The sequence below is a fragment of the Magallana gigas genome, chromosome 9 (genome assembly GCF_963853765.1).
Source record: "Magallana gigas chromosome 9, xbMagGiga1.1, whole genome shotgun sequence".
In the NCBI taxonomy this organism is placed as follows: Eukaryota; Metazoa; Mollusca; class Bivalvia; order Ostreida; family Ostreidae; genus Magallana; species Magallana gigas.
This window is the reverse complement of record NC_088861.1, coordinates 27,075,785-27,099,591: the sequence shown is the minus strand read 5'-3', so window position 1 is coordinate 27,099,591 and position 23,807 is coordinate 27,075,785. Positions and strand designations below refer to the sequence as shown.

The 23,807-nt window shown below is 34.7% G+C and overlaps 4 protein-coding genes across 4 annotated transcripts in view; all 4 read right to left on the bottom strand.

Moving 5' to 3' along the window:
* LOC109620061 (E3 ubiquitin-protein ligase TRIM71-like) overlaps positions 1-22,684 on the bottom strand; it is a 130,465-nt gene extending 107,781 nt beyond the window's left edge. Inside the window, exon 1 of the mRNA XM_066070937.1 lies at positions 22,666-22,684. The gene's annotated coding sequence lies outside the window, so the exon portion shown is untranslated. The remainder of the gene's footprint in view (positions 1-22,665) is intronic.
* The window catches only part of LOC136269578 (E3 ubiquitin-protein ligase TRIM71-like), a 139,807-nt gene that overhangs the window by 82,388 nt on the left and 33,612 nt on the right, over positions 1-23,807 (bottom strand). The gene's annotated exons all lie outside the window — the stretch shown is intronic.
* LOC105345540 (mitogen-activated protein kinase kinase kinase 4-like) lies at positions 13,658-14,670 on the bottom strand. The gene is made up of 3 exons (XM_066072447.1): positions 14,478-14,670; positions 13,901-14,062; positions 13,658-13,795 (listed from the first exon to the last, which is right to left on the bottom strand). Exons 1-3 carry the CDS (start codon positions 14,592-14,594, stop codon positions 13,658-13,660), a joined length of 417 nt encoding a protein of 138 aa, XP_065928519.1. The 5' UTR covers positions 14,595-14,670.
* LOC136271875 (mitogen-activated protein kinase kinase kinase 4-like) lies at positions 17,080-21,972 on the bottom strand. Its single transcript, XM_066072446.1, has 6 exons — positions 20,187-21,972; positions 19,057-19,332; positions 18,526-18,675; positions 17,833-17,990; positions 17,183-17,389; positions 17,080-17,095 (listed from the first exon to the last, which is right to left on the bottom strand). Exons 1-6 carry the CDS (start codon positions 21,885-21,887, stop codon positions 17,080-17,082), a joined length of 2,508 nt encoding a protein of 835 aa, XP_065928518.1. The 5' UTR covers positions 21,888-21,972.

The window sequence follows — 23,807 nt, the reverse complement described above, 5'->3', positions numbered from 1 at the left end:
CTACAAGTCCGTAAATTTCTGGTTGAAGTTGCATTTAACATTTAACAATGGAGTTTGTTGTGACTGAAATGGCTCAGTGGTTAGAGCACCATACATAAGGTAACATTTATGAGCTAGGGTTTTCAGGTTGTGGGTTGGATACCAAAACTTTTGAATTTATTTGTTTTTTCTATCGTTTGTTAAAATATTCAAAACTGAATATGATTAGAAATTGTGCTTTTGTAACTTGTAATATAACATCATGTAGTATATTCGGTTGGAAAAAAATTAATTTGAAATTGTTTTTATGACAAAACCAAATGGGTAATTGCGCTATCTTGTTCCCCCATCTTCTTTAAATCCAAATTTTAAGCTATTTAAGGATGAGGAGTTGGAAATGGTATTTATGCAGGATGCTCTAATTCTCTTAAATTTTAAAACAATTGAGGTATATAGTTCTCAAAAACAGATGGGTTGGATACTAGATTACATATTGAGATACTATATTTTTTCTGGTTTCCGGTTTTGAGGCATACAAATCTTCAAAATTCTAATCCGTTGGTGGGGGAGGGGGGGGGGGGGGGGGGCTGGGCTGGCGTAATATATATATAACTTCAAATTCACTCATAATTTCTTTATTTCATTTCAATATTAGACACACAATCCAAAAAAGGGAGCAAGCTGATTCAACTTTTTATACGTAAATTTAAGAAAAGTAGTCGCTGTGAGAAAAAAAGAGGGGGGGGGGTGATGCTACGTGTGTGTACGACATCACTATAACTATTGGTGCATGGCAAACACGTATCTACAGTTATACAAGTACAAGCAATGCCAAAACATTCTCCTTTAAATGCATGTGTATTTTTGGCGATTTTAATTTAAATTCTTTTTTCCCCTCTCTTTCCCTCTTTTTTCTTTTCTTTTTTATTTTGAAAAGGAAGGGGGGGGGGGGCGCAACCTTCTTCTGGATTCGCCTCTGCATGTAAAACTGATGTTAATTATTTGATGTTTGTTTCAACAGGAAACAGATATCTGTTACAAAACATTTCTGTCTTTGCGACTTTGACCGGTTTTTTTTTACCTGTATTAAAACATCACCTAAATATTTAATTGAGGATCATTTCAGTCTCCCGGGAAGTGGAACTGAAAAAAAGAAACCAAGCTCGACGAAAATTACAATTTAAATAGTTCATATTATTTCCCAACATTCTAAAAAAAGTAAAAAAAAAAATAATTACATCAGTCCATTTTTCCCCTTATTACAATTTTAGATTTGATATAATATCACTGAGGGAAATAAGGTGTTATACATCCGGCAACAATGTTAGACTAAACTGTTCTAAAGATGGTAAAAAGCACTTTACTTATAGTTAGGTCGATATATGTGATTTCTGCGAAAAAAAAAATACACTTGAAAATCCCGAAACCTAATTCCTCTTTCTCGACAATCATGTATATCACAAAACAAATATGAATTGAAAACATTAGAAATAAGGAATTGAGTATGAGTGACATATGTCATAGAGTAAAACTTCAATTTGAGGGAGCCATTAAATTCAAAGGTGAGGTGTAAGAATAATTAAGCAATTATAACTAAAGTGAATTATTGTCTTGTTGTACAAAGGGGAAAGATACATTTATGAATTCTTTTGAAAATAAAGTAAGTCAAATTTTAGAAATTAAAAATTCTTCAACAAGAGTTTATCAAAAATTCACTCCATGATAATTCTCTCGCGCTTCGGAAAAAGTAGACGTCCTCGTCTAGATGGTTACCGGAATGATTTGTAGAGAAGGTCTTTGTACTCGGAATAGCGATACTTCTGAAGTTCAAAATTCCGAAAACACGAAACGAAGAATGTTTCGAAATATCCCAATGACCGTAAATCCTGCATATATCATACAAATGCCTTCGTCATTCTACGTATGCAAGAAGTATACTAGAACTATCGGTTTGGACATTAAGAGTGACTTGGTAAAAGAACACATTTCAAAGGTATTATATCAAGTTGTCGGTGCATACTAACTCGTTTCTATAAAAATAAGTCACACTTATGTATGAGTACATATATTGTATAATTTGACTGTACCCTGACAGGTGCCTGTGAAATTTAACAACAGATTAACGATAGGCTGGGATACCTCACCCACCACAGAGGCGGATCCAGCAATTTAAAAAAAAGGGGGGGGGGGTCCATTTGATAAAACCAATATGTGCAAAATTCATCATTTGTCAACAAACAAGGAGTTTTTGAACATTTCCGTGCGTATACAACTGTATTTAATAAACATTTATCTTATCACTATCCATTTTACATCTATTTCAACAGCATTATTGAGCGTTTTGGTTTAGGTAAGGAAGATTTGCATAATATTTAGCCTCAAGAAACCCAAGTCTCCAGCAATGAGAAAGTGCGTCTATGCTTGATAGAAAAAAAACACTAAGAAACAAAAATAACTCAGACTAATTACGACAAACTATTATGAAAAAGGATATTTTTGTAATTTTATATGTCTATTCTGAACTATACATCGATTTTGATTTCTATCGATTGCCTTCTTAAATAAAGGTCTTAATGGTAGGATATGACAAAAGAATGGGAATAATTTATCTGCTGAATAGATGGTAGGTGTGTAATTCAATGGTAAAAGCAATTGTCGTCCCAGGAAATTGATGTGACCTCTTTAATAAGTGCGCTACATCATCCGGCACTAGTACAGATGCGATCATATTTAGAAAACTTTTGAAAAGTTGGGCATTTTCATAGTGGTTTACATATAAAACCTTTACACGGTATTTTTTGTAACATAATTTCCGATTCTTGGAAACAAAAAAAAAAAAAAAAGCTTTCTTTCGTGTTTCATGTGTGTATGAAGGTAGCTAGCATTCCAGAAAAATAGCTTATATATAACCCGCATAAGCGGGTCATGTAATTTCCTTTGTATATTTTTCGTATGAAAGGAAGTAAAACTCATCTATTATAATTACTTTAGTTAGTTAACTAAACAATACTTTTAAACTTGAGTAAAACGAATGCGTGTACTCGTACTTGAACGTCGTTTTACTCGATGGCATGACAGTTCAAAACTGTATGAACTATAATCAATTTTTTTTTAAAAATAGAGTAAAAAATACATTGTAGATGTTATTATAAATCTGCGTTTTTTAAGATACTGCTTAATTTCATGTATTTTTTCTTTCATTTTCCACATGTTTACTCAGTGTAGTAAACACCAGATGCTGATTTTAAGGTGTACAATGTACATGTACGTTATTTCGATAAAATATCGATAGGGTTTTTTTTTCATATAAGAACAAAATTATTGGACGCAGTATACGAAATTCTTTAAAAAAGCAATTTTTAAAGCATTTATTTGAAATAATTACAGTATTTCTATTATAAATGGGAAAAATTGCCTTTAAATAGGCATTAACGTTTTCGAAAAATTCATATGTCCCAGAGAAAGGGGGGGGGGGGGGGGGGTTCCGACCCCACATTTCTAATGCCACAATGTTTATTGCGATTTTTTTGTTTAAACCGAATAACGTGCACATTCTAACCCAATTTGACTGTGTGAGAACTTCTATAGAGAATAGAGAGACACAGTGGATCGTCATTCTTGGCTAGCGAAAATGAAGAACCACCAAAGGAAACAATTTTACTGCTTGAAGATGACAGGAAATTAGGAACACGAAATATACCCTCTTTTATCTAGACCTACAGTCATATTAATTCTCAATTTCAGCGCATTCGTTCATCCGAAAACGCTTTTTTAATATGAAATATCTTTAAGCACGTGTTTTTTTTCTCTGTGGAAATTAGTTTAATTCGGACTATGAAGGTATCAATAGTTGCAGACAAAAAATAACACAGCATACTAAAGCGGGTTATACACTGTATCTTGCTATCTATCTTCATACCCACATAAAACACCAAAGAAGACAAAATAACATCCAATTATTAGGACATTTACAACTGTAATGATAAAATAAGAGGCCCATGGGCCACATCGCTCACATAAGAAACAATAGCAATAACTCTGATCAAATCACCTTTATGGAGTCATATACAAAACAAATGGACAATGAAGTAGAGAATATCTTGCTTTAAAAGTTTTGTTTTATTATATTCTTATTGAGCGCCTTTTGTTGTTTTAGTGATTGTTGTTAAACAATTTAAAATACAAACGCTTTAATGTCGCTTTAATACATAATAATATGACAAATTGTAGCATTGCATTTCTTTCAAAGAATATTTTTAATACACATTGGTTTCCTTAATCTCATATTTTAACTTCTTCATAGACAACAGAACGAGTTGTTTTTTTTTTTTGTTTTTTTTTTGGGGGGGGGGGGGGGGTCATGTTTTAAACAATTGAAAATCTAAAAAATACACCAATATTAAAATTTGAACCCCTCCTTTGAGCCAAGTTATGGTTAAGAGATCAAAGTTTGAACAAATTTACACTTGATTGCATAGTTATAAACAAAGTACGAACAGTCGGTTTTTAGCTCACCTGAGCTGAAAACTCAAGTGACAAGTGAGCTTTTCCGATCACAATTTGTCTGTCCGTAAACTTTTCACATTTTCAACATCTTCTCATGAACTACTGGGCCAATTTCAACCAAACTTGGCACAAATCATCCTTAGGCAAAGGGGATTCAAAGTTGTGAAAATTAAGGGTCATACCCTTTTTCAAGGGGAGATAATTAGAAATTAATGAATTTTTTTTTAGGAATATTCAAAAACTTCTTCTCAAGAACCATAAAGCCAGGAAAGCTGAAACTTGTGTGGAAGCATCCTCAGGTAGTGTAGATTTAAAGGTGTGAAAATCATGGCCCCTTGGGGGTAGGATGGGGCCACAATGGGGGGGGGGGTCAAAGCTTTACATAGGAATACAATGTATATAGAGTAAATTTTTTTAAAATCTTCTTCTCAGAAACTAATCAGCCAGGAGAGCTGAAACTTGTGTGGCATCCTCAGGTAGGGTATATTCAAAGTTGTGAGAATCATGACCCCTGGCGGTACGATGGGGCCACTATGGGGGTTGAAGTTTTACATAGGAGTATATAGAGTGAATTTTTAAAAATCTTCTTCTCAGAAACTAATCAGCCAAGAAAGTTGAAACTGGTGTGGAAGCATCCTCAGGTAGGGTTAATTCAAAGTTGTGAAAATCATGACCCCCGGGGGTTGGGTGGGGCCACACTGGGGGGTCGAAGTTTTACATAAGAATATATGGAGTAAATCTTTAAAAATCTTCTTCACAGAAACTAATAAGCCAGGAAAGCTGAAACTTGTGTGGTATCCTCAGGTAGAGTAGATTCAAAGTTGTGAAAATCATGACCCCTAGGGGTAGGATGGGGCCACAAGCGGGGGTCGATGTTTTACATAGGAGTATATAGAGTGAATCTTTAAAAATCTTCTTCTCAGAAACTAATCAGCCAGGAAAGCTGAAACTTGTGTGGATGCATCCTCAGGTAGTGTAGATTCAAAGTTGTGAAAATCATGACCCCCGGGGGTAGGGTAGGGCCAAAATCGGGGGTCGAAGTTTTACATAGGAATATATAGAGTCAATCTTTAAAAATCTTCTTCCCAGAAACTTATCAGCTAGTAAAGCTGAAACTAGTGTGGAAGTATCCTCAGGTAGTGTAGATTCAGAGTTTTGAAAATCATGATCCCTGGGGGGTAGGTCGGGCCACATTGCAATTGGGGGGTGTTAAAGTTTTACATAGGAATATATAGAGTAAATCTTTAAAAATCTTCTCAGAAACTAATCAGCCAGATTATTCTTTATAATTGTTAAGACTTTGGCCCCAGGTCAATTCTTCGGCCTCACAAGAATGTTCAGAGTTTGATGAAGCTTTATATCCCATATATAAACAATACTTAACATGTGATACAGTCATTTCATGCATATCTTTTACAAAGAACTATATATGATATGTTAAATTTGGCCCCTGTAATTCACCATTTTTTAAAGAGTTTCTGGTACAATAAAATGTTATGTTATATTTTAGAAGAGTTGATGTAAAATATATTTTTCACTTAATTATTTGATTTATTTGCACTCACTGGCAGTATATGACGTCAGAAGTGACGCTATTTCTATAATTCAATCAAAATCAGTCAAAAATTGACATTTTTCTTATCTTTTTATTACCCTTGGCAAGATAAATCTCTGATTAAAATATTCTGTTTGTTCAAGCATGCGCTCTATGTTTTCTGAACAAAAAACTGCTTGAAAACAAGCTGTTTTATGCTAAAAATACAAAAATGGCGGGAAAGGTTGTCTTTACGATGTCATATTTCTAAATTGTGGGCAGTTGAATCAAAATGAACATTATGTAAAAACATCATATATATATATCTGTACAAAGAAAACAAAGAATTACAGTATAATGATGATGTTCATTTTAGGGGGCCATTTTAGGCCCATATCATATATAGTCCTTTATGCTATGGTATGCGATTTTAATGATATGCTATGAGATGTGTATGCTATGCTATGAGATTTGTTTGCTATGCTATGAGAAATTGAAATGAAGGGCTTAATGATATTGTATGCTATGCTATGAGATTTGAACAAAAACGCCTCCATACACAGAAGAGTTCCACACCTTTCGCAGTAAAATAAGAAGAAGCCAAAGTTTACCACAAATATATTATGTAAACATTTATTTTTTCAAATAAAAACATTTAAAACCGAGTTAAAAGAATGTTGTATGCTATGCTATGGTATGATATGACGAATACGATTCTATGAGATTGTATGCTATGGTATGAAATTCCAATGCTATGCTATGAGATTTCAATGCTATGCTATGAGATTTCAATGCTATGCTATGCTATGGTGTATGTTGTAAAAGATATGCTTGAACCGGCTGTATGACTATAAAATCATCCTGTTAGAAAAGGGACTAATGATTATAATTAAACATAAGAATATCCAGGGGAAAAAATAGATTTTATTTATACAGATATATAGATATATTTATTCATATATACATGTAGGGTCATACATCTCTACATAAAGTTGCTCTTCACGATGTTAGTGTCTGGTATGTTACCATGAACAGTGACGCCCAAGACACTTAATAAAGATAAGGCAGCCAAAAAGGATGTAACAGTGTTACAGAGATTACAGTTTTCAGCAGACCTCATCAGTCTTGGGCAGTCACAGTTCAATGCCAGCAACCAAACTTTATGCTGCGGTTGGTACAGTAGATTCATTTCAAAGTCTAAAATGAGAACTTACATGTATTATTGTGACAAACTTATGCAATGCAATCAGATTTAAAAAGTTACAAAAAATTTCTCACTAATAATGAGTGATAAATATATATATATATATATATATATAAATGAAACACTTTGTGTGTAAACCCTGACCAGCATAAGAAATTTACATATCCCTCATATTATTACTTTTCAGTTTTAAATTTGATAAACTTACCTTACCAAGTGTTGTTCTATTACATTGGGTTCATTGGGGGTAAAAAGACACACCCCATTACAAGTCTTGTTAGAAGAAATATGGGTTGACAGGTGCCCCTTTCAGTGAGTTTAAGGTATGGTAGTGGGATCTGCATAACAATAGAAGTAATATGTCAATAAATTAGATAAAAACATCAACAATGACATTAAATTGATCTGTTGTTTGGCAATTCAAAAATTCAATAATTCTGTAAGGTCCATGTTAAATGATTGCAATCAAGACTGCAAATTATACTACACTCTCCAACAGAGAGAGAGAGAGAGAGAGAGAGAGAGAGACAGAGACAGACAGAGAGAGAGACGAAGAGAGAGGAGAGAGAAACAAACAGACAGACAAAGTTCGTAGGAATAATCTTAAATTAAAGTTAAAACTAAACATTTCTACAAGCCATTGTCCCCAACCTCTCCAACTGATTCATATTCATCAAAGCAAACTTTTTTAGAGGTTGATGATACATACACGTAGCTAACCAAATAACAAAAGGACCAGTATGACTGTGACATCACTTGTGTATATGTGCATGTACCGGTATTTCTACCATGTATATAGGTAATTGACGGCCAGTAGAATCTCCCGCATGTACACTCGAATGCTCTGTTCGGGTAGACTCACCTTAGTTGCCTCCTCCAGAGTTCCACAATTACAGTGCTTTATAATCACCAGCATTTCATCCAGACCTATAATATATTGGAAGAAAAAGGGAGTAAGCTGACGTACCAGATACAAAATTATACAATCTGTTCTGCTGTAATGTAAAGCTACAGCCGGCAAGTTACATACTGGTATGTTATACGTAATGAATAAATAATTATATAAATATAATCTTTTTATTTATAGGTTATTGACAAGTTAGTCCAGAAATATACTTATTATAGGGAGTAGATCTGATGTAAAATGAATTGCAAAAACCTCAGTGGGACAAAGACTTTTTTTTTTTTTTTAGATCAGAATACCTTAAGTCATCTTGATGGAATTATTATTCTGATTGATACATGTACAATGTACTTTAAATTATCTTTAGTTTGCATGCAGAAACATCACTGTCAAAAATATGTTCTCACATCGTCACAAACCACTGGCAATATGTATGATCCTCCTCCACCTGGCTGTGGTTGCACGACACAAAAATAACTCATAGCTTCTTACAGTATTGACCAATGTGAGTAAAGCATAGTCGGAGATTGACCTTTGAAGCAACCTTTGATTATCCAATCACAGTTTACGTAACACACAGTTTTATATCATTGCTACAAAGGCAGTAACCATGCAAGGTTAAACAATAATTTTCATTGGTTGAAGTGGACATTACACATTTGGTGGTAATATTCAAGATATTGGTGAATAAGGTGTTCAAGCAGCCATGGGTAGGAGAGAGCTATGCAGACTCTGGACTGTGGTTTGAGACAATATTTTCACCAAAAAGCGGTTTTTAACCCCTTAATAACATTTTTTGGCTTAAAAAGATTTGGTCATGAAAATTAGGCACGGTGAACCTGTTTATTACAGAAAAATTGCAACATAAAGTTAATATCATGAATAAAGGTTGGCTTACGGTATTATAACAAAGAGTCAATGATTTTGTGAACTTGTGGGTAACACTACCTGCAAAGAGGGGGTACCAGCAAAATTCACTGAATTCTGAATCATGAATAAAGGTTGGCTTACGGTATTATAACAAAGAGTCAATGATTATGTGAACTTGTGGGTAACACTACCTGCAAAGAGGGGGTACCAGCAAAATTCACTGAATTCTGAATCATGAATAAAGGTTGGCTTACGGTATTATAACAAAGAGTCAATGATTATGTGAACTTGTGGGTAACACTACCTGCAAAGAGGGGGTACCAGCAAAATTCACTGAATTCTGAATCATGAATAAAGGTTGGCTTACAGTATTATAACAAAGAGTCAATGATTATGTGAACAGAAACCTGTTGGTAACACTACCTGCAAAGAGGGGGTACCAGCAAAACCCACTGAATTCTGAATCCTTTGAAATATCTGATACACTTTACCATACTGGCCTTCACCTGTATGTTTCAAAACAATTAAATCAAAGCATGTGTATCGCACTGGAAGAGATCAAATTTGTACAAAAGCATTTTTGCCTCAGTCACATGAAAAGAATTTCTTCCTGTTATGTGGCAATTCTGCATGTGCTACAATTGTATAAGTTCTACATGAACATGTACATATATATCACAATTTTTTTTTCAAATGAAATTCACATAAAAAACTTCTCACATACAAATTCATGTGACGCTTATTTTTAATGAATTTCACATGAAAAATTTCACTTACAATTTATGTTTGACACAATTGCCAGTCTAATGATATTGTGTGGTATATGTGGTAATGGTAAATGTGATGTTAAATTTATGTGATTGAGGCATACTCAGTTTGTTCAATGTACAGGCAATGTATGAGACCACCCGTACCGACCTTGTGTCCCCTCTGCCTTCTGAATTTGACTCTGTGAAAATTGATGCGGTAGTCGGGCTCGATCTTGTGAGTGGTGACGACCCCGAGTCCCTGAGGAAGACCTGCCTCCTTTTCTCCAGCCTCACTATCGCCTGCTTCTTTCTGTCCATCCACTTCAAATCTTCTGTCTCTCCACCTGTCCCCCCAAAATCAATTATATCACAAACTGAATACCTGATACACCTCTTTCTCTCTGTCATCAAGTTAATGAATACCTGTAATTAATTTGAAGCTACAATACCTGTAGAGTTTAGCAGTAAATATTTTAAAAAAGGTTTTAATTTATCTCTCTTTATAACCTAATGAATATGGTCAATGTAGAGCTAGTCCCTGTAGAGTTAGTTAAAAAAAAAAAGATTTTTGCATGAGGGCCCTTTATCAATATCTTACCTTGTATTTTTCACAAAGTCTAAATACTATCAAATATGTATAATATTAGATTTACTCTACCTGGTACTAAATATGTAATACATGTTTTACTTGAATGTTATGTAAATACTGGAAAATTTTATCATGATGAAAAACAATGGTATATTAATGAATACTTCAGTAATACACAATCTGAAAGAAGTTGTGTGCCACTTTTCTAAGAGTTGAAGCTCCTTTAAATCTAAATCACCAGACTAATAGCGTACCTCTGTTTTTCTTGGCATGGATGTCCAACACAATGCCCCCATATCTCCCTCATGTATCTCTATCTCTGAGTGATAATCCATGGAATGATGCTTAACCCCTGAAATGGACCATGCCTCAGGTGTAAGAACAATTACCATTATATGGTGACAGGTGTTTATCAGTTATGAAAACCTAATATTATTACACCAGACCCATGGGTTCCTCCACCTTAGTAACATTTCCTGAGTTAATTATTGTATTTTGTGTTTTCTAGTGTTATCAAAATGAAAATCTCATAGGTACATGTATACACAGTCAGACAAGTAATAGGGATATAAAAGAAAACGATCACCGTCAGTATCGAAAAAAAATGAAAAGCTTACATGTAATAACTAAACAAAGTCATAAATAGAGAGATAGAGATAACAGAAAACAATTTCTGGAAGAACTCACTGGATTCTGCTGCAGAGCTTTGTGTGGGCTCGCTCTGTGAGGATTTGTTGGAGATATTGGACGTGGAGCGGTTAAACTTTCCCTGTACCTGCTCGGCCGGCCACGAAGGATACCGCAAATAGGGCTGTCTGCCAGAGTCAACACTGGTAGAGCGTGGAATGGGGGAGGTTCCTGTGAAGTACACAGCTAGTTCTTTTATCTAAACACCCAACAAATATTTATTTTCATTTGTCATCTGTTTAAGAAATGAATTTCATTTCTATCTATGTTATATGATTTTACATTAATGTAATTTGGGGTAGCTTATTCTTAGCAGACTTCCATAAATTGCAACTTTTTAACACTTAAGGAACTGTAGCTCCCAGATCCCAAATTTTTTCAGACTGGGAGCTACAGACCTGCAGCTAGCTTATTCTTTATAAACTCCAAAGCAGTGATTCCAACAACTACTGACCTTGACTGTGGGTTGGACTGACAGGTGTCCGTCTGCTGAACCGATCACATGACTGATACAGCTGTTGATGCTCTTCTTCAATTCCTAAATAAATATAATTACTTTGTTTATACGGTAATTATAACTCTGCGAATCGTTAGCATTTATTGTGGCTCAATTTTTTTTATGGATTTGGTGAGTTGATCCCCTCAGCATGAATTTACATCTTCAAAGAATTATCAAACAGTATTGATTCATTAATGAATTAACAAAATAATGACCCCTTTTATAAACATGTAAATGATTGAAAATAATCTAAAATGAAAACTGTCCAGGACTAAAACTTAAATTCCAAAGTACATGTACTGTATACAGTGTTTATTTCGCCCTGCGTAATTTTCGCCCTTCTACAAACAGTTTCACCCTGTCTAATCTGAGACATTTGAATTTGCCCTGTTTTAAATTTGCCCACTGACAATGAGGGCGAAAGGGGCGAAAATAAAATGGTGCGAATATTTCACTGTATACAGTATTAAGAATAAATTGATGCTCTATCTCAATATCTAGTACACATATATTTAAAGTGAGATGATAATTACCTGCCATGTATTTACCTTAAAGTTTCCACAAATTGGACTTTAAAAAAATTTAATCTAATGCAAATACTTGCGTAATATTCTTCATCTGTCAAGCAAGCCAGAACCTTAGGTTCACATGCAACAATGAGAAAGTCCAATCCTCGACTAGCCCACCTAAATAGTGAAAAAAAAAAAATTGTTCAGCAAATTTACAAAACAATTACTTTCATTTAAAACCCATTCCTCATACCTAGTGATCTGTAAATTTGTATCCAATACTATTCTGTACTTTTTATACTACATTGACCGATTCAACTATAAATGTGTACACTTCACTAAACTGTTATCCTGTACTTTTCTTTTTGCTGTCCTGTTAGAACTTTTTATCCAAGTTGCCCTGTTGACAACAGTGTTTGCCAAGGTTCGTCGGACCTCGGATAAATCCGATAAAATTTTACGAGGTCCGTTAAAATACCTATAAACATAAATCCGGGACCAAATGTCCGAAAAGGTTTTGAGTTCTATTTTTCAAATTTGGCGAAAAAAAATCCAAATGTGGCGAAAATCAATTTTTGTTGACTCCTGAAGTGTAAAATTTTCTCTTAAATATGTTCCTCTTTTATACCATTGTTTATTCGGTCAGTCTGTTATCGATAATATTCAATCACCACGTGCAACAGGAATTCTTGCGTCGCTTCAGTGCACACAGCTCTGACCATAGATGAGCCCCATTATTTATCAGTTTATGTTTATGGCTGCAGACATCAATTGTTATGTAACAGTTGGAGGAGTTCTATCACTGCAGTGGTCAATTGTTAAACAATAAGTGTCTGTCTGGAAGTCAACCATCTTCACATTAAAGGTGCGAGATCGTAATCTGAGAATGGGACTAATTAATTAAACCGTTGAACTTGTTAAACGTCTTTAGTTATTAGCAGAATAAGATATATATGGTCTAAAGTTTAAAATTTTAAGCCAAAAATCTGAAATATTATTTGTTCCCAAGTATAGAAGATGAAAATATGTTACGTAATGCAGCCAGTTGCCATAGAAATCATCAGAGTACTGCAAGTGATGACAGTTTGACTTACAGACAACGACATATTTGCCTCCCAAAAATATTTATGCACTTCTCAAAGTCATACCAAAGTGGAATAGATATATGGACAGTTCTTCAAAGAAATTTATTTATTGTTATATGCACATTGATAATAATTTTTTTTTATTGAAGCTGTGTAGTATGAGGTTGTATGCAATTCACTGACTTAAACTATTAGAATATTTTATTTTTACATATGAATGGGAGATTGTAAACTTTTAGCTTGTTAATTCTGAAATAGTCTAGAACAGAAAAAATAGTATTGTGATGAATTGGAATATTTTATTTGAATTTTTAAGAGGAATATGAAATAATTCAAATAAATAACTTTGACACCTTTTCTGTGTGTTTTTTAAATAAACATTCTTATTTAATTTAAGTTAAATTTGGTCAGGTAAAAATGTAACCGGTCCTGTAAATAATTTGATTGTGCAGGACCAAATGTCCTGTAAAGATCCGAGGACCTTGGCGAACACTGCTGTTGATATGTAATTCTGTATCCAATATTGACCAGTTGTTCTGTACTTACTTGGGCCTCATATCTCTCCCTTTTTCACATTTCTCTGTGACAAAGGCCATCCACTCTTTGGCATAGTTAACAAGTCGTTTGCTCAGCTTCTGTTTGGTGTCGCCTGTGACCAGGCGAGTCACTTCTCTAAAATACTGCAATAAATATGTAACAATATGTACCGGTACATGACATGTATAAACACAAAAATACAGGTTTTAAAGACAGAGAAAACAATTGCCACATAAAAAGGTATTCACCTCATACCCAAAGTTGTATCCTTTGAGCATGGTTTCTCTGTACAGATTCAGTAGATGGTTTCTCTCGTTGTCGTCAAAGTTTGCCATTTCTTCAAAGTAGAACTTGTCGTCCACTTGTTTGAAGGCTTGGACCACTCTCTCTTGAAGTTCCATGGCAGAGCTCTGTGATAAAAAAATAATTTGAAATTACAATCACCACAGTAGAAGACAAGTCCAAAACATGGGATTTTAGGGGTTTTTTCTGAGGCTTGAGCCTTGACTGAAGCCCTCATTATTCGACTAGTCTCTCTGAGTAAATCTGACATCCCTAATATTAAAAATTTTTCCTGAATAAAGAGAAAATTTTAAAACAAATTAAATTTTTATTGAATTCGGAAATTATATTTTGTGACTTAATATAGCAAAAGAAAAAATATTGCATGAAAAAAAGTCCATTTGCGACACGTTTTTCTATCTCTTGCTGATAAAAATATTTCCAGGTGACTGGTAGAGATTCTCATCTATTGATATTGTACAATTTTTATAAATTTATCCTGTGGAATTTAATTTCCACTATCACAAGAACACCAGACATTACCTTCAGCTCTGTCAAGGATTCGGCAATGGCTTGATGACAAGATGTCTGCTCATTCACAAGTTGCACTGTTTTCCCCATCAAGGATTCAAACTCCTTTCTCTTGGTGCTGAGCTGCATGAGAGGAATGAATAACAACCAGCAGTAGACCCTCTACCTACAAACGAACGAATTAACAAACAATTTACCAAACCATTTAAACAATAAACAAACCATGAAAATTAAGAATTTCTTCTGTCTGCTTACGAGTTTATTTTTCGACAGCGGAAATGGCCGAGTAGTTACGATTGACAAAGAACTTTCGTTTTCGATATGGAATACCGAACCCGAAGTTATAAACTGATTGACAGCGATTATCTCTATTTTTATTTTCGTAAATTACTCAAATTTGAAACAGAATTCGCCGATAATTTTTGCAATTTATATTTTCCTTTCTAAAGGATTATTCATGCAAAATTACGTTGAATTTGATTCAGTAGTTCTTGAGAAGAAGATTTTTTTCATATCATTTTTCTACAGTTTCGAGGTTTTCTCCGTTTTGAATAAAGATCGGTCTTTCCTTTCTGCAGGCAATTTATAATCACCTTTCTATAGGGATGCTTTGTGCCAAATTTAGTTGAAATTGGCCCAGTGGTTTTAGAGCAGAAGTTCAAAATTTGAAAATTTTACAGATGGACAGACAGACAGATGGACGACGGACAAAATGGGATCAGAATAGCTCACTTGAGCTTTCAGCAAAGGTGAGCTAAAAATGGTTGGCCTGAAAAACTTATACATGAATTTTTTTTTTTTTTTGGAGCGGGGGGGGGGGGGAGAATATGATTTCATTTTTTAAATTAATGAATTTCTGTGTCCATGCATGGTATAGAATGCTCCTAAAATGCATCTACTTTTACTGTTCCCTGACAAATAACATAGTGAAATATACTATAGTTTTAAATGATTTTCGCCAAAATGATGTTGATTTGATTAATAAAATTAAATGTTCATCAACAAATTTCATAATAAAATTTTTCCTTGAAACTGAAAATTCATTGAATCCGTGCAGCAAAATTAATTTTCACAAATATTTAAGAAACCCAAAAATATGAATCCGGATTAACCAGCATGAGAAAAATATCATACAGACTTACAGAGATGTAAAGTCTGCACATGAGATAAATATCATTAAGAGATATTAAGTCTGCACATGACACAAATATCATTATGATAGAGATATGTAAAGCCTGCACTTGAGACACATATCGTAGAGAGATATAAAGCCTGCATATAAGACAAATATCATTAAGAGATATTAAGTCTGCACATGACACAAATATCATAGAAATATGTAAGGCCTATAAAAAATCAAAGGCCGGAACGGCCACAAAGGCGTCGAGCTGACATTTTCCTTTATATAGAATGATATCAATAATTTGAATTTCTGTACTAATATATATAGTCGTTTATCAAATAATATTAGAAATATAAAAGGAAATAAATAACGTTTTGTGCTGTTTCAAAAACAATAATCAGTATATTTCGTTATAAAATAGGTAGTGATGAGTTTATAATACAATAACTCATCATGGTTACAAAAATCGAAGAAATTTCAAAGTTCAAAAAAAATTATTATTTTCTTTCTGCTTTAAAAAGTCTTTCACAGGCTCATAATTTGAATACATTAACAGTGTGTCCCTAATTATAATAATAAAACATACTTTTATTTATTTCAATTCCCGTTTGAAACACAAGATTACCTATGCTATGGTTGTTTACAAACAAATCCACAACACGTGCTATCTAAAATGCTCGACCAAACCAACTGCATTATCGTGTTTATTAATTGCAACAAAATCTATAGATAAGTTTATCGCTTACAATTATTTTGGAGACCATGCCCGATAACAAATACATTTACATATCAAATTTTATTTCTATCGGGCACAGTCTCCAATTAAAATGTAAGCGATAAACTTAAATAATATTTTAGTGAATGTTTACATTGCACCTTATTGTATTCCTTCGCCATTTCTTGATTAAACAAATTTATACTAATGCAATGAGTTGTCTATAACCAGGGAGGCAAAGTTGGGTTTTTTGTACACAATTTATTTGAATAAAAGGAATACAAATCTTGTAATACGTTTAATACTTCAAGGAACTTATTTTTTATGCGCATTAAAAAAGGCGGTGCAGTGCATGAATTTTTGGACGATTGCCAATCCAGACAATCGCTAGAAGGCTGCCGAGCATTAGCTCGACGCCTTAAAAATTGTGTTGAGGGTAACACTGATGAAAAAATTAGGTTAGGTAGGTTGGGATTTTTTTTAATTTTATCATATTTTTTTCTGCATGAACCCTAAGAATGTTTGTTTGTGTCATGTTTAAAAACGCATTTTTTAATAGAAATAATATAAAATTCCCAATCGGATAAAAACAGACATCTAAAAATGGTAGGATTGGGGCATTTTTGTAGGTTAGGTCGGGTTACCCTAAACACACACCTTTTTTTTTTTTACGTCTAAAGCCTGCACTTGAGGCGCATATCGTAGAGAGATATAAAGCCTGTATATGAGACAAATATCATACAGAGATATAAAGCCTGCATATGAGATAAATATCATTAAGAGATATTAAGTCTGCACATGAGACAAATATCGTAGAAAATTACAAAGCCTGCACATGAGACAAACATTGTAGAGAGATATAACGCCTGCACTTCTGACCTGATATCCTGGATCACCATCTTCTGTTGATCCTGCACTTCGTCGTTGGTGTCGCTGTCGTTGTTGTTGTTAGTGTCCTTCTCCCCTGGGTCTGATCTATCCACGATGTTATCGTTGATCGTTAAGTTGTACAGGCTTGTTGAGAAATCATCAATTCCGCTCTCCAAAAAGTCCGCAATTGAATTCAGCAGACTACTGGCAAGTGAGCTGAAAGCACATGTTAAACCCATGTCACTAAAGTGATTTAAAAAAACTTTTAGCTTTCTTCTCCTTAACCCTTCAAAATCACACCTTTGTAAAGAAGTACAAATCAAGTAGGAATTTGCAAGGGGATATGAAAAAATTTAAACCTAAATTGGCTGTTATAGAATATCACTATGAAGTATGTTGCCAGTACATGTACTGTATTTAGGTGAATATTCGCCCCTGTTTCATTTCGCACCTTTCACATTTGTTGTCAAGGAAAAATTTAAGACTGGATTAATCTGAATATCTCAAATTTGCTCTCTCTAAACACAACTTTGTCTGGAAGACTCCAAAATGGGGCAAAACTGATTGCATGTGGAGAAGGGTGAAAATTACGAGAGCGAAAATAACTCTGTAATACAGGGATGGGGTGTATACAGGGCCTGTATACAATATTCTAATACCTGAATCGTTTGCCTGCTTCTCCCTCCCCTCCAATAACGTGGGGACATATCTGCTTGGTGAAAAGCCACTCTGACTCAAGGACATTTTTCAGACTGAGAGATGCCTCAGGGAGACTCTGAAGAGCCAACATCCAGCTCTGTAGGTATGTGAAATACACCTGCAGCAAGTACAAATACAAAGAGTTTATGCCTGTAATCAAATCTCCTAAATCTATAAGTTGTGATGTTGGGGAATACAAAAAGACTTTGATACTTAACACAGACTCTGTAATACTTCTTAGAAAGGATAAAAACCAACACCTAACTTCTTCTGAGACTTTAAATTAAGTCTAACACCTTGTGAGGCTTTAACTTAAGTCTAACATCTTGCAAGACTTTAACTTAGTCTAACATCTTGCAAGACATTTACTTATGCGTAATATCTTGCGAGACTATAACTTAGGTCTGACATATTGCAGTATATAAACTTGAATCTAACTTCTTGTGGAACATAATTTATGTCCAACATCTTGTGCAATGCTCAGAGTTACATTTACACTTATAAAAGATGATTGCTGGCCGGGATTTACTCTGTCACAAATATGCAAAATACTCATAAGCTCTGGTTGCAAATCATTTTATTCGCAACTTGGACCACTAATCTTGTAGGACATAAATTTACGTGTTACATCTTGTGGGTCTTATTAAACTTACTTCTAACATCTGGCGGACATCGTTGTCAAACTCTTCCAGATCTTTCATTGTGTTGGTGTCCCCTTCTGATGTTACCTCGTCCACCATGGTCTGGAAATACTGCTTGACTATCACCGCTCCCCTCAAAACCTCTTTGCATTCTCTCAAAAGCTAACATAGAACAATAAATCTCAAAGAGTACAGTATGCACAAAGCATGGGTTTACTAGTACATTTCAGAATCCATGTGGTAATTATTGTAATTATTATGAATATTAATTTGTATTGGTAGTAAGCAATGAATGGTTGGTCCTTCCGTAACCAAACAAAGATGGTTTCATGAAGACTATGACTATAAACAGGTTCTATACATAGTGTTAAAAAGATGTTTAATTTCTTCTATAAATAATCCTGGTTTTTAGACTCTGAATGTGTTGTTTGATAAGATAATGCAAAATGGAGGCCTCTAATTCCATTTCAAAAGCAAGAGGAACAAACAGTATTGCCCATTATACCAGACATGTAGCCATTAACATGAAATTTGAAAACATACCGGTCTTATGCTGAGAAACGAGGGGTCGATAACAGGTCTCTGCTCCAGGCGAAGCCGCAAGGCTTCATGAATGACTTCCAAAAACACATGCAGTAGGAATAGGTAGCTGGACTGGAATGAAGGCAAGCCCATCTGGATGAACTGTTCGCACCAAGCTCCGAAATCTGTGAGGCTGGAACTTCGGTGGAAATTGATGGATGTGGAGCTAGCGTCGGCGTAGTGGAGATCCAAGGAGGGTGAGGATGAGAGCTGGACTGTGCCATCTACCTCTGGTGACTACAATCACAAATCAAAAGTACTGAAAATCCTGAAATTTGTCGGCAAAGAAGTACAATTGAATGAACTGTGGCAAATAAAATTGAATAATTTGATTTAAAAAAACCTGCAAAATCAAAAGTGCAAGTGAGCAAAAATATATAACTTGTACAAAAAATTAATATACAATAATCACAGTGAACAAAAAGTGAAATTTTATTCATTTATTTCTTTTATAATTATATTAATGAATAAAACCTAAAATTTAGATCAGACACTGACATAACATCTGAAGTGCTAGACGTGAACAATTAAGAGATGTATAGCAGTACATATACAGTATGACCAGACCCAACCTAACAGAAAGCAGACTCCAACCAAACCCCCATTCTGCTCCCTGTGTCCTCTCAGGGTCTGCTTAGGGTTTGCTATGGCGGACCCAGAGCTGACTCCAAGCAGACCCCATGCTAACCCAGAGCAAACATCGAAAGCAGACTCCGATTTCAGAAGCAGACCCTTAAATTGCTACTGAAATATGACCAAAAGTCTCTACTTGATTGTGTATTTGGAATATATTAGGTGCGGGTTTACAGGTTGTAAGAAAAAAGATTAATCAGCTTTTGTGCATAAAGCCAACCCCAAGAACCGACCCCGAGTAAACCCATAACAGACCCTGATCAGACCTGAGATCAGATGCATTTTTTTTTTAAAATGCAGACCAAGGCCAGAACAGGGGTCAGCTTTTACGGACTGCTTTGGTGTTAAGTTGTGTCTAGTCGATACTGTAATACAAATAAACATGATAAACATCCTAATCTAATGCATTAAAACTGCAAATTTCTTTAAAACTACTGCAAATGTTAAAACTTGTTTACCTGCATTTCTAACTGAGGGAGAGTCTTTGGTCTCTGTAAAGCTTCTCTTGCTCTCTGTAACGTTCTGTCCAAGAGCTCTTTGAACCTCAACAACATTTTATTCATGCCCATTCGCTTTAATGTCTTGTCTACATACTTTCTAAACAACAGTTTGGCTGAAGTGTGATGCAGCTCATCAAGGCTGGCTTCACTGGAGGCTCGAGAGAGACTACCGAGGGAGTAGGTCGAGGACAACTTGGATCCTCTCGAAGGAATCTCAGAGGAGTCCGGACTACTGATCTTTGATGCCCTTGAAGGATGGAGTGTAAACGTTACACGCTTAGCATTGTCTGTCTGTGCACCTAAACATTCTGGTGATGGAATTTCAACTTCGTCTTCGCTATTTCCACTGACAGATTCTTGAATTTTAGGAATATCTACTCTATTTAAACCTGTAAAATCAAATTCCTCCGATGATCGGGGACTTTCTATAACTGGCCAGTCTAAATCTGATGCGTGTTGTGCACCAAGTACTAGTCCTAATTTTTTTATTTTGTGGCACAGATCTTTGGTAATACTTTGCCAAAGATAAAGTGATTTCACTCTTTGAGTAAATTGTTCATTTTTATACATTTCATATTCTTTTGCAAAGGACCTTGATGTTGGAAACAGTTTCTCACAAGAATCTAGTTTGTCCAGCAATTCTTGGACGTATTTCAAAGCTTCCCTCTGTTGAGCGACAGTTTCACTTGAAAGAGTGAATGAATATGCAGTCCCTTCATTCTGCCGATTAGCATAGGAATCTTCTTCACTCTTGCTGTCACTAAGTTCTACTGAACATTCAAACCTAAAATTCAGTATCTCTTCAATCACACCTGGAATTTTTGCTCTCTCATTTTGTAGAAATTCCTCCTGTTCAAGCTGATTCTGAAATCCATTTTTTTCCATCTGAAGTTCCAGCCACAGGTAATCCTTGTAACGTTCTTGCCACAATTCCTGCTCTGAACTGATCTGCCTTCTGTAACTCATTTTTTCTTTCACTCCCTTTGCGTCTTTCTCTTTTTTGGAATTTGAGCCCATATTAAGCAGCGTTGAGAATATCTTGAAAAAATCCACTCTCTCTTTGGGCACTTCCACATTTACCACAGACTGCCTCCTGTGTTCACTCCTTCCAACAGACCAGCTTGAGCTCAGAGACTGTCCCATCATGGAGAGGGGATGAGATTTCAAATTAAACGATGTGAATCTGCCGGAACTATCCACTGGCAATTTACTGCCGAAATTAAAGGAAGAAAATCTTCCAGAGGTGTCAAATTTTGCGGCCGCCTGAGGCACAGGAACATCCACTGTAGATGTGTCTATGGCAGCTAAATCGCTAGAACTTCTTTTCGCAAAGCGCTCATGAGCAATTGTTTTAGTCATGCTTTTCTTTCTCATTTCTCGTCGATCCATGCTTCTCTTATCTTTATCGTCTGCAAAATCCTTGTCTAAATTGTCGTCAGAGTCTATATGTCCAAGTTTGCAAAATAAAGGGTCATTTGCATACCTTTCTTTTATAACCGCATTTCGATGGGACTTCTTGGAGGCCTTCTTCAGTTCTGTGAATTGTTTATAGGATGATTTTTGAATGTTTGTCTGGTGTTTTTTCTTGTCTCTTTTTACTCCACGCATATAAATTGGTGGGGTGACACCATACAAGTTTCCTGTTGACATTTCTTCCATAGAATTACATTGGTAATCACTCTCTTCTTCACTTCCACTACAATCTGCATCATGATGACCTTGTCTTTGAGGAGAATGTCCACTGAGAAAAAAAAATAAAACTGACAAAATTAAATTTCACTTCACACTTCATAAATACGGCATTAATATGTCATAACCATAGAAAAACACAAAATAAATCATTCATAACACTGTTTAAATAATGCAACAAATCTCTCTCTCTCTCTCTCTCTCTCTCTCTCTCAGACTAGGAATTTTTTATCATGTTTATCATTATTGCACCTTACATGTAATTTGGCATATGTAACTCCAAGGATTGATGAACCAACAAAAACACCCTGCATCAAACATTACAGTCTTATTTCAATTTCATCAAACACTGTTCTAACCAGGTCGACAACGCACTAATGTCTTACCACCCCCTCCCCTTTCCAAGCCCTTTTTTTATCAACACTAACCTTGAACCCATTTACACAGAATCACTTTTTGAAACACTGTCTTACAGCTCTTTCAAATGTAAATAATTTCCAACAGATAGCTAAGTGTTTATTTTGTGTATTCTAAGACTCAATGATACAATGTTTGTATCACCTAGTCGTCCAAGATAACATGTACGACGTTCACGACACTGCTTGCTTGCAGCATTAATGCAGGTCGGATGCATTGTTTCAGCACGATTATTTTGATTATGCAAAATATCTAAGTCACAATAAGCTAATCTACCTGATGAAATTGTCTGGATCTTCCGCCAGTGGGTTAAAATCTTCGGTTGGCGCACAGGGGCTCGTCACGAAGTTTTTTCAATCTTTTATATATACCACCTCTATACTATAAAATACACTTGTGTATTTTATAGTATAGAGGTGGTATATATAAAAGGTGTGTATTTTATAGTATAGAGGTGGTATATATAAAAGATTGAAAAAACTTCGTGACGAGCCCCTGTGGTTGGCGTTGTCGACAAGGGAGTTTTTAATTCCCCGTCCGCCATGTCAAGTTTCGATAACTCCTGCTCGGTGAGCATGGTCAGAGTTATCCTTCTTTAATTTTCTACCCAAACGAAATCTGAATGTATTACATGTAGTTTATTAATCTTTTAATATGTAACTTCTTGCTATCATTATTGTTTGGTAATTTTAAGAACAAATGCTAATATATTTTTTAATATGAAGAATATGAAGATTTCTTTTTAAATTTATCTTGAATAATATAGATCGAATGTCGATAGTTTTATTTTTTGAATGAATAGAACTTCAGATATCAATCAATGTAATATCTTTATAATAAAAATATCACAATATCGGTATGATCTCTTTATATAATAGAGAAATTTTAAACTGATATCAAACGTCAAAATATGATAACAAAAAACAAAGAATTTTTTTTTTATCAGAAAGATTTTTATGTGAAGAATTGCGATTTTTTTCTTTTTTTTTCCATGACCATATGTTCTAAGAAAATCTTTTTTAAATTGAAATTTACACTACATTTTGGGTTTAAAAAACAACTGCAACTTATCAAATTCAAAGCAATTCATGCCAAAGGACCCCGGTTATACTTATATAGTCATTATTTTAAGCATTTCTTTTCATTTTCATTTCATTTTACTTATTTATTTTCATACATTTTTAATTATCACATTTTATTGTTGGTTTGTCGTATACACTTATAGGGTCAAATGTGTGACTACGTACGCCACTGTCATCACTAGCAAACCAAGGACTGATTCACCAGCCTCAGTGGATTGCTGGATGTAGATAAATATACGCAGCTGCTGATGACATCAAAGGTTTAGAACCGCTTATTGTTAACTTGATCTTTTTATATATAAAGAAATTAGTATAAGTAGACATGTAATCGTTTAAAAAGGCTGGATTGTCAACAGGTTCACCATCAGATCTACCTATAATTTTAAGGTAT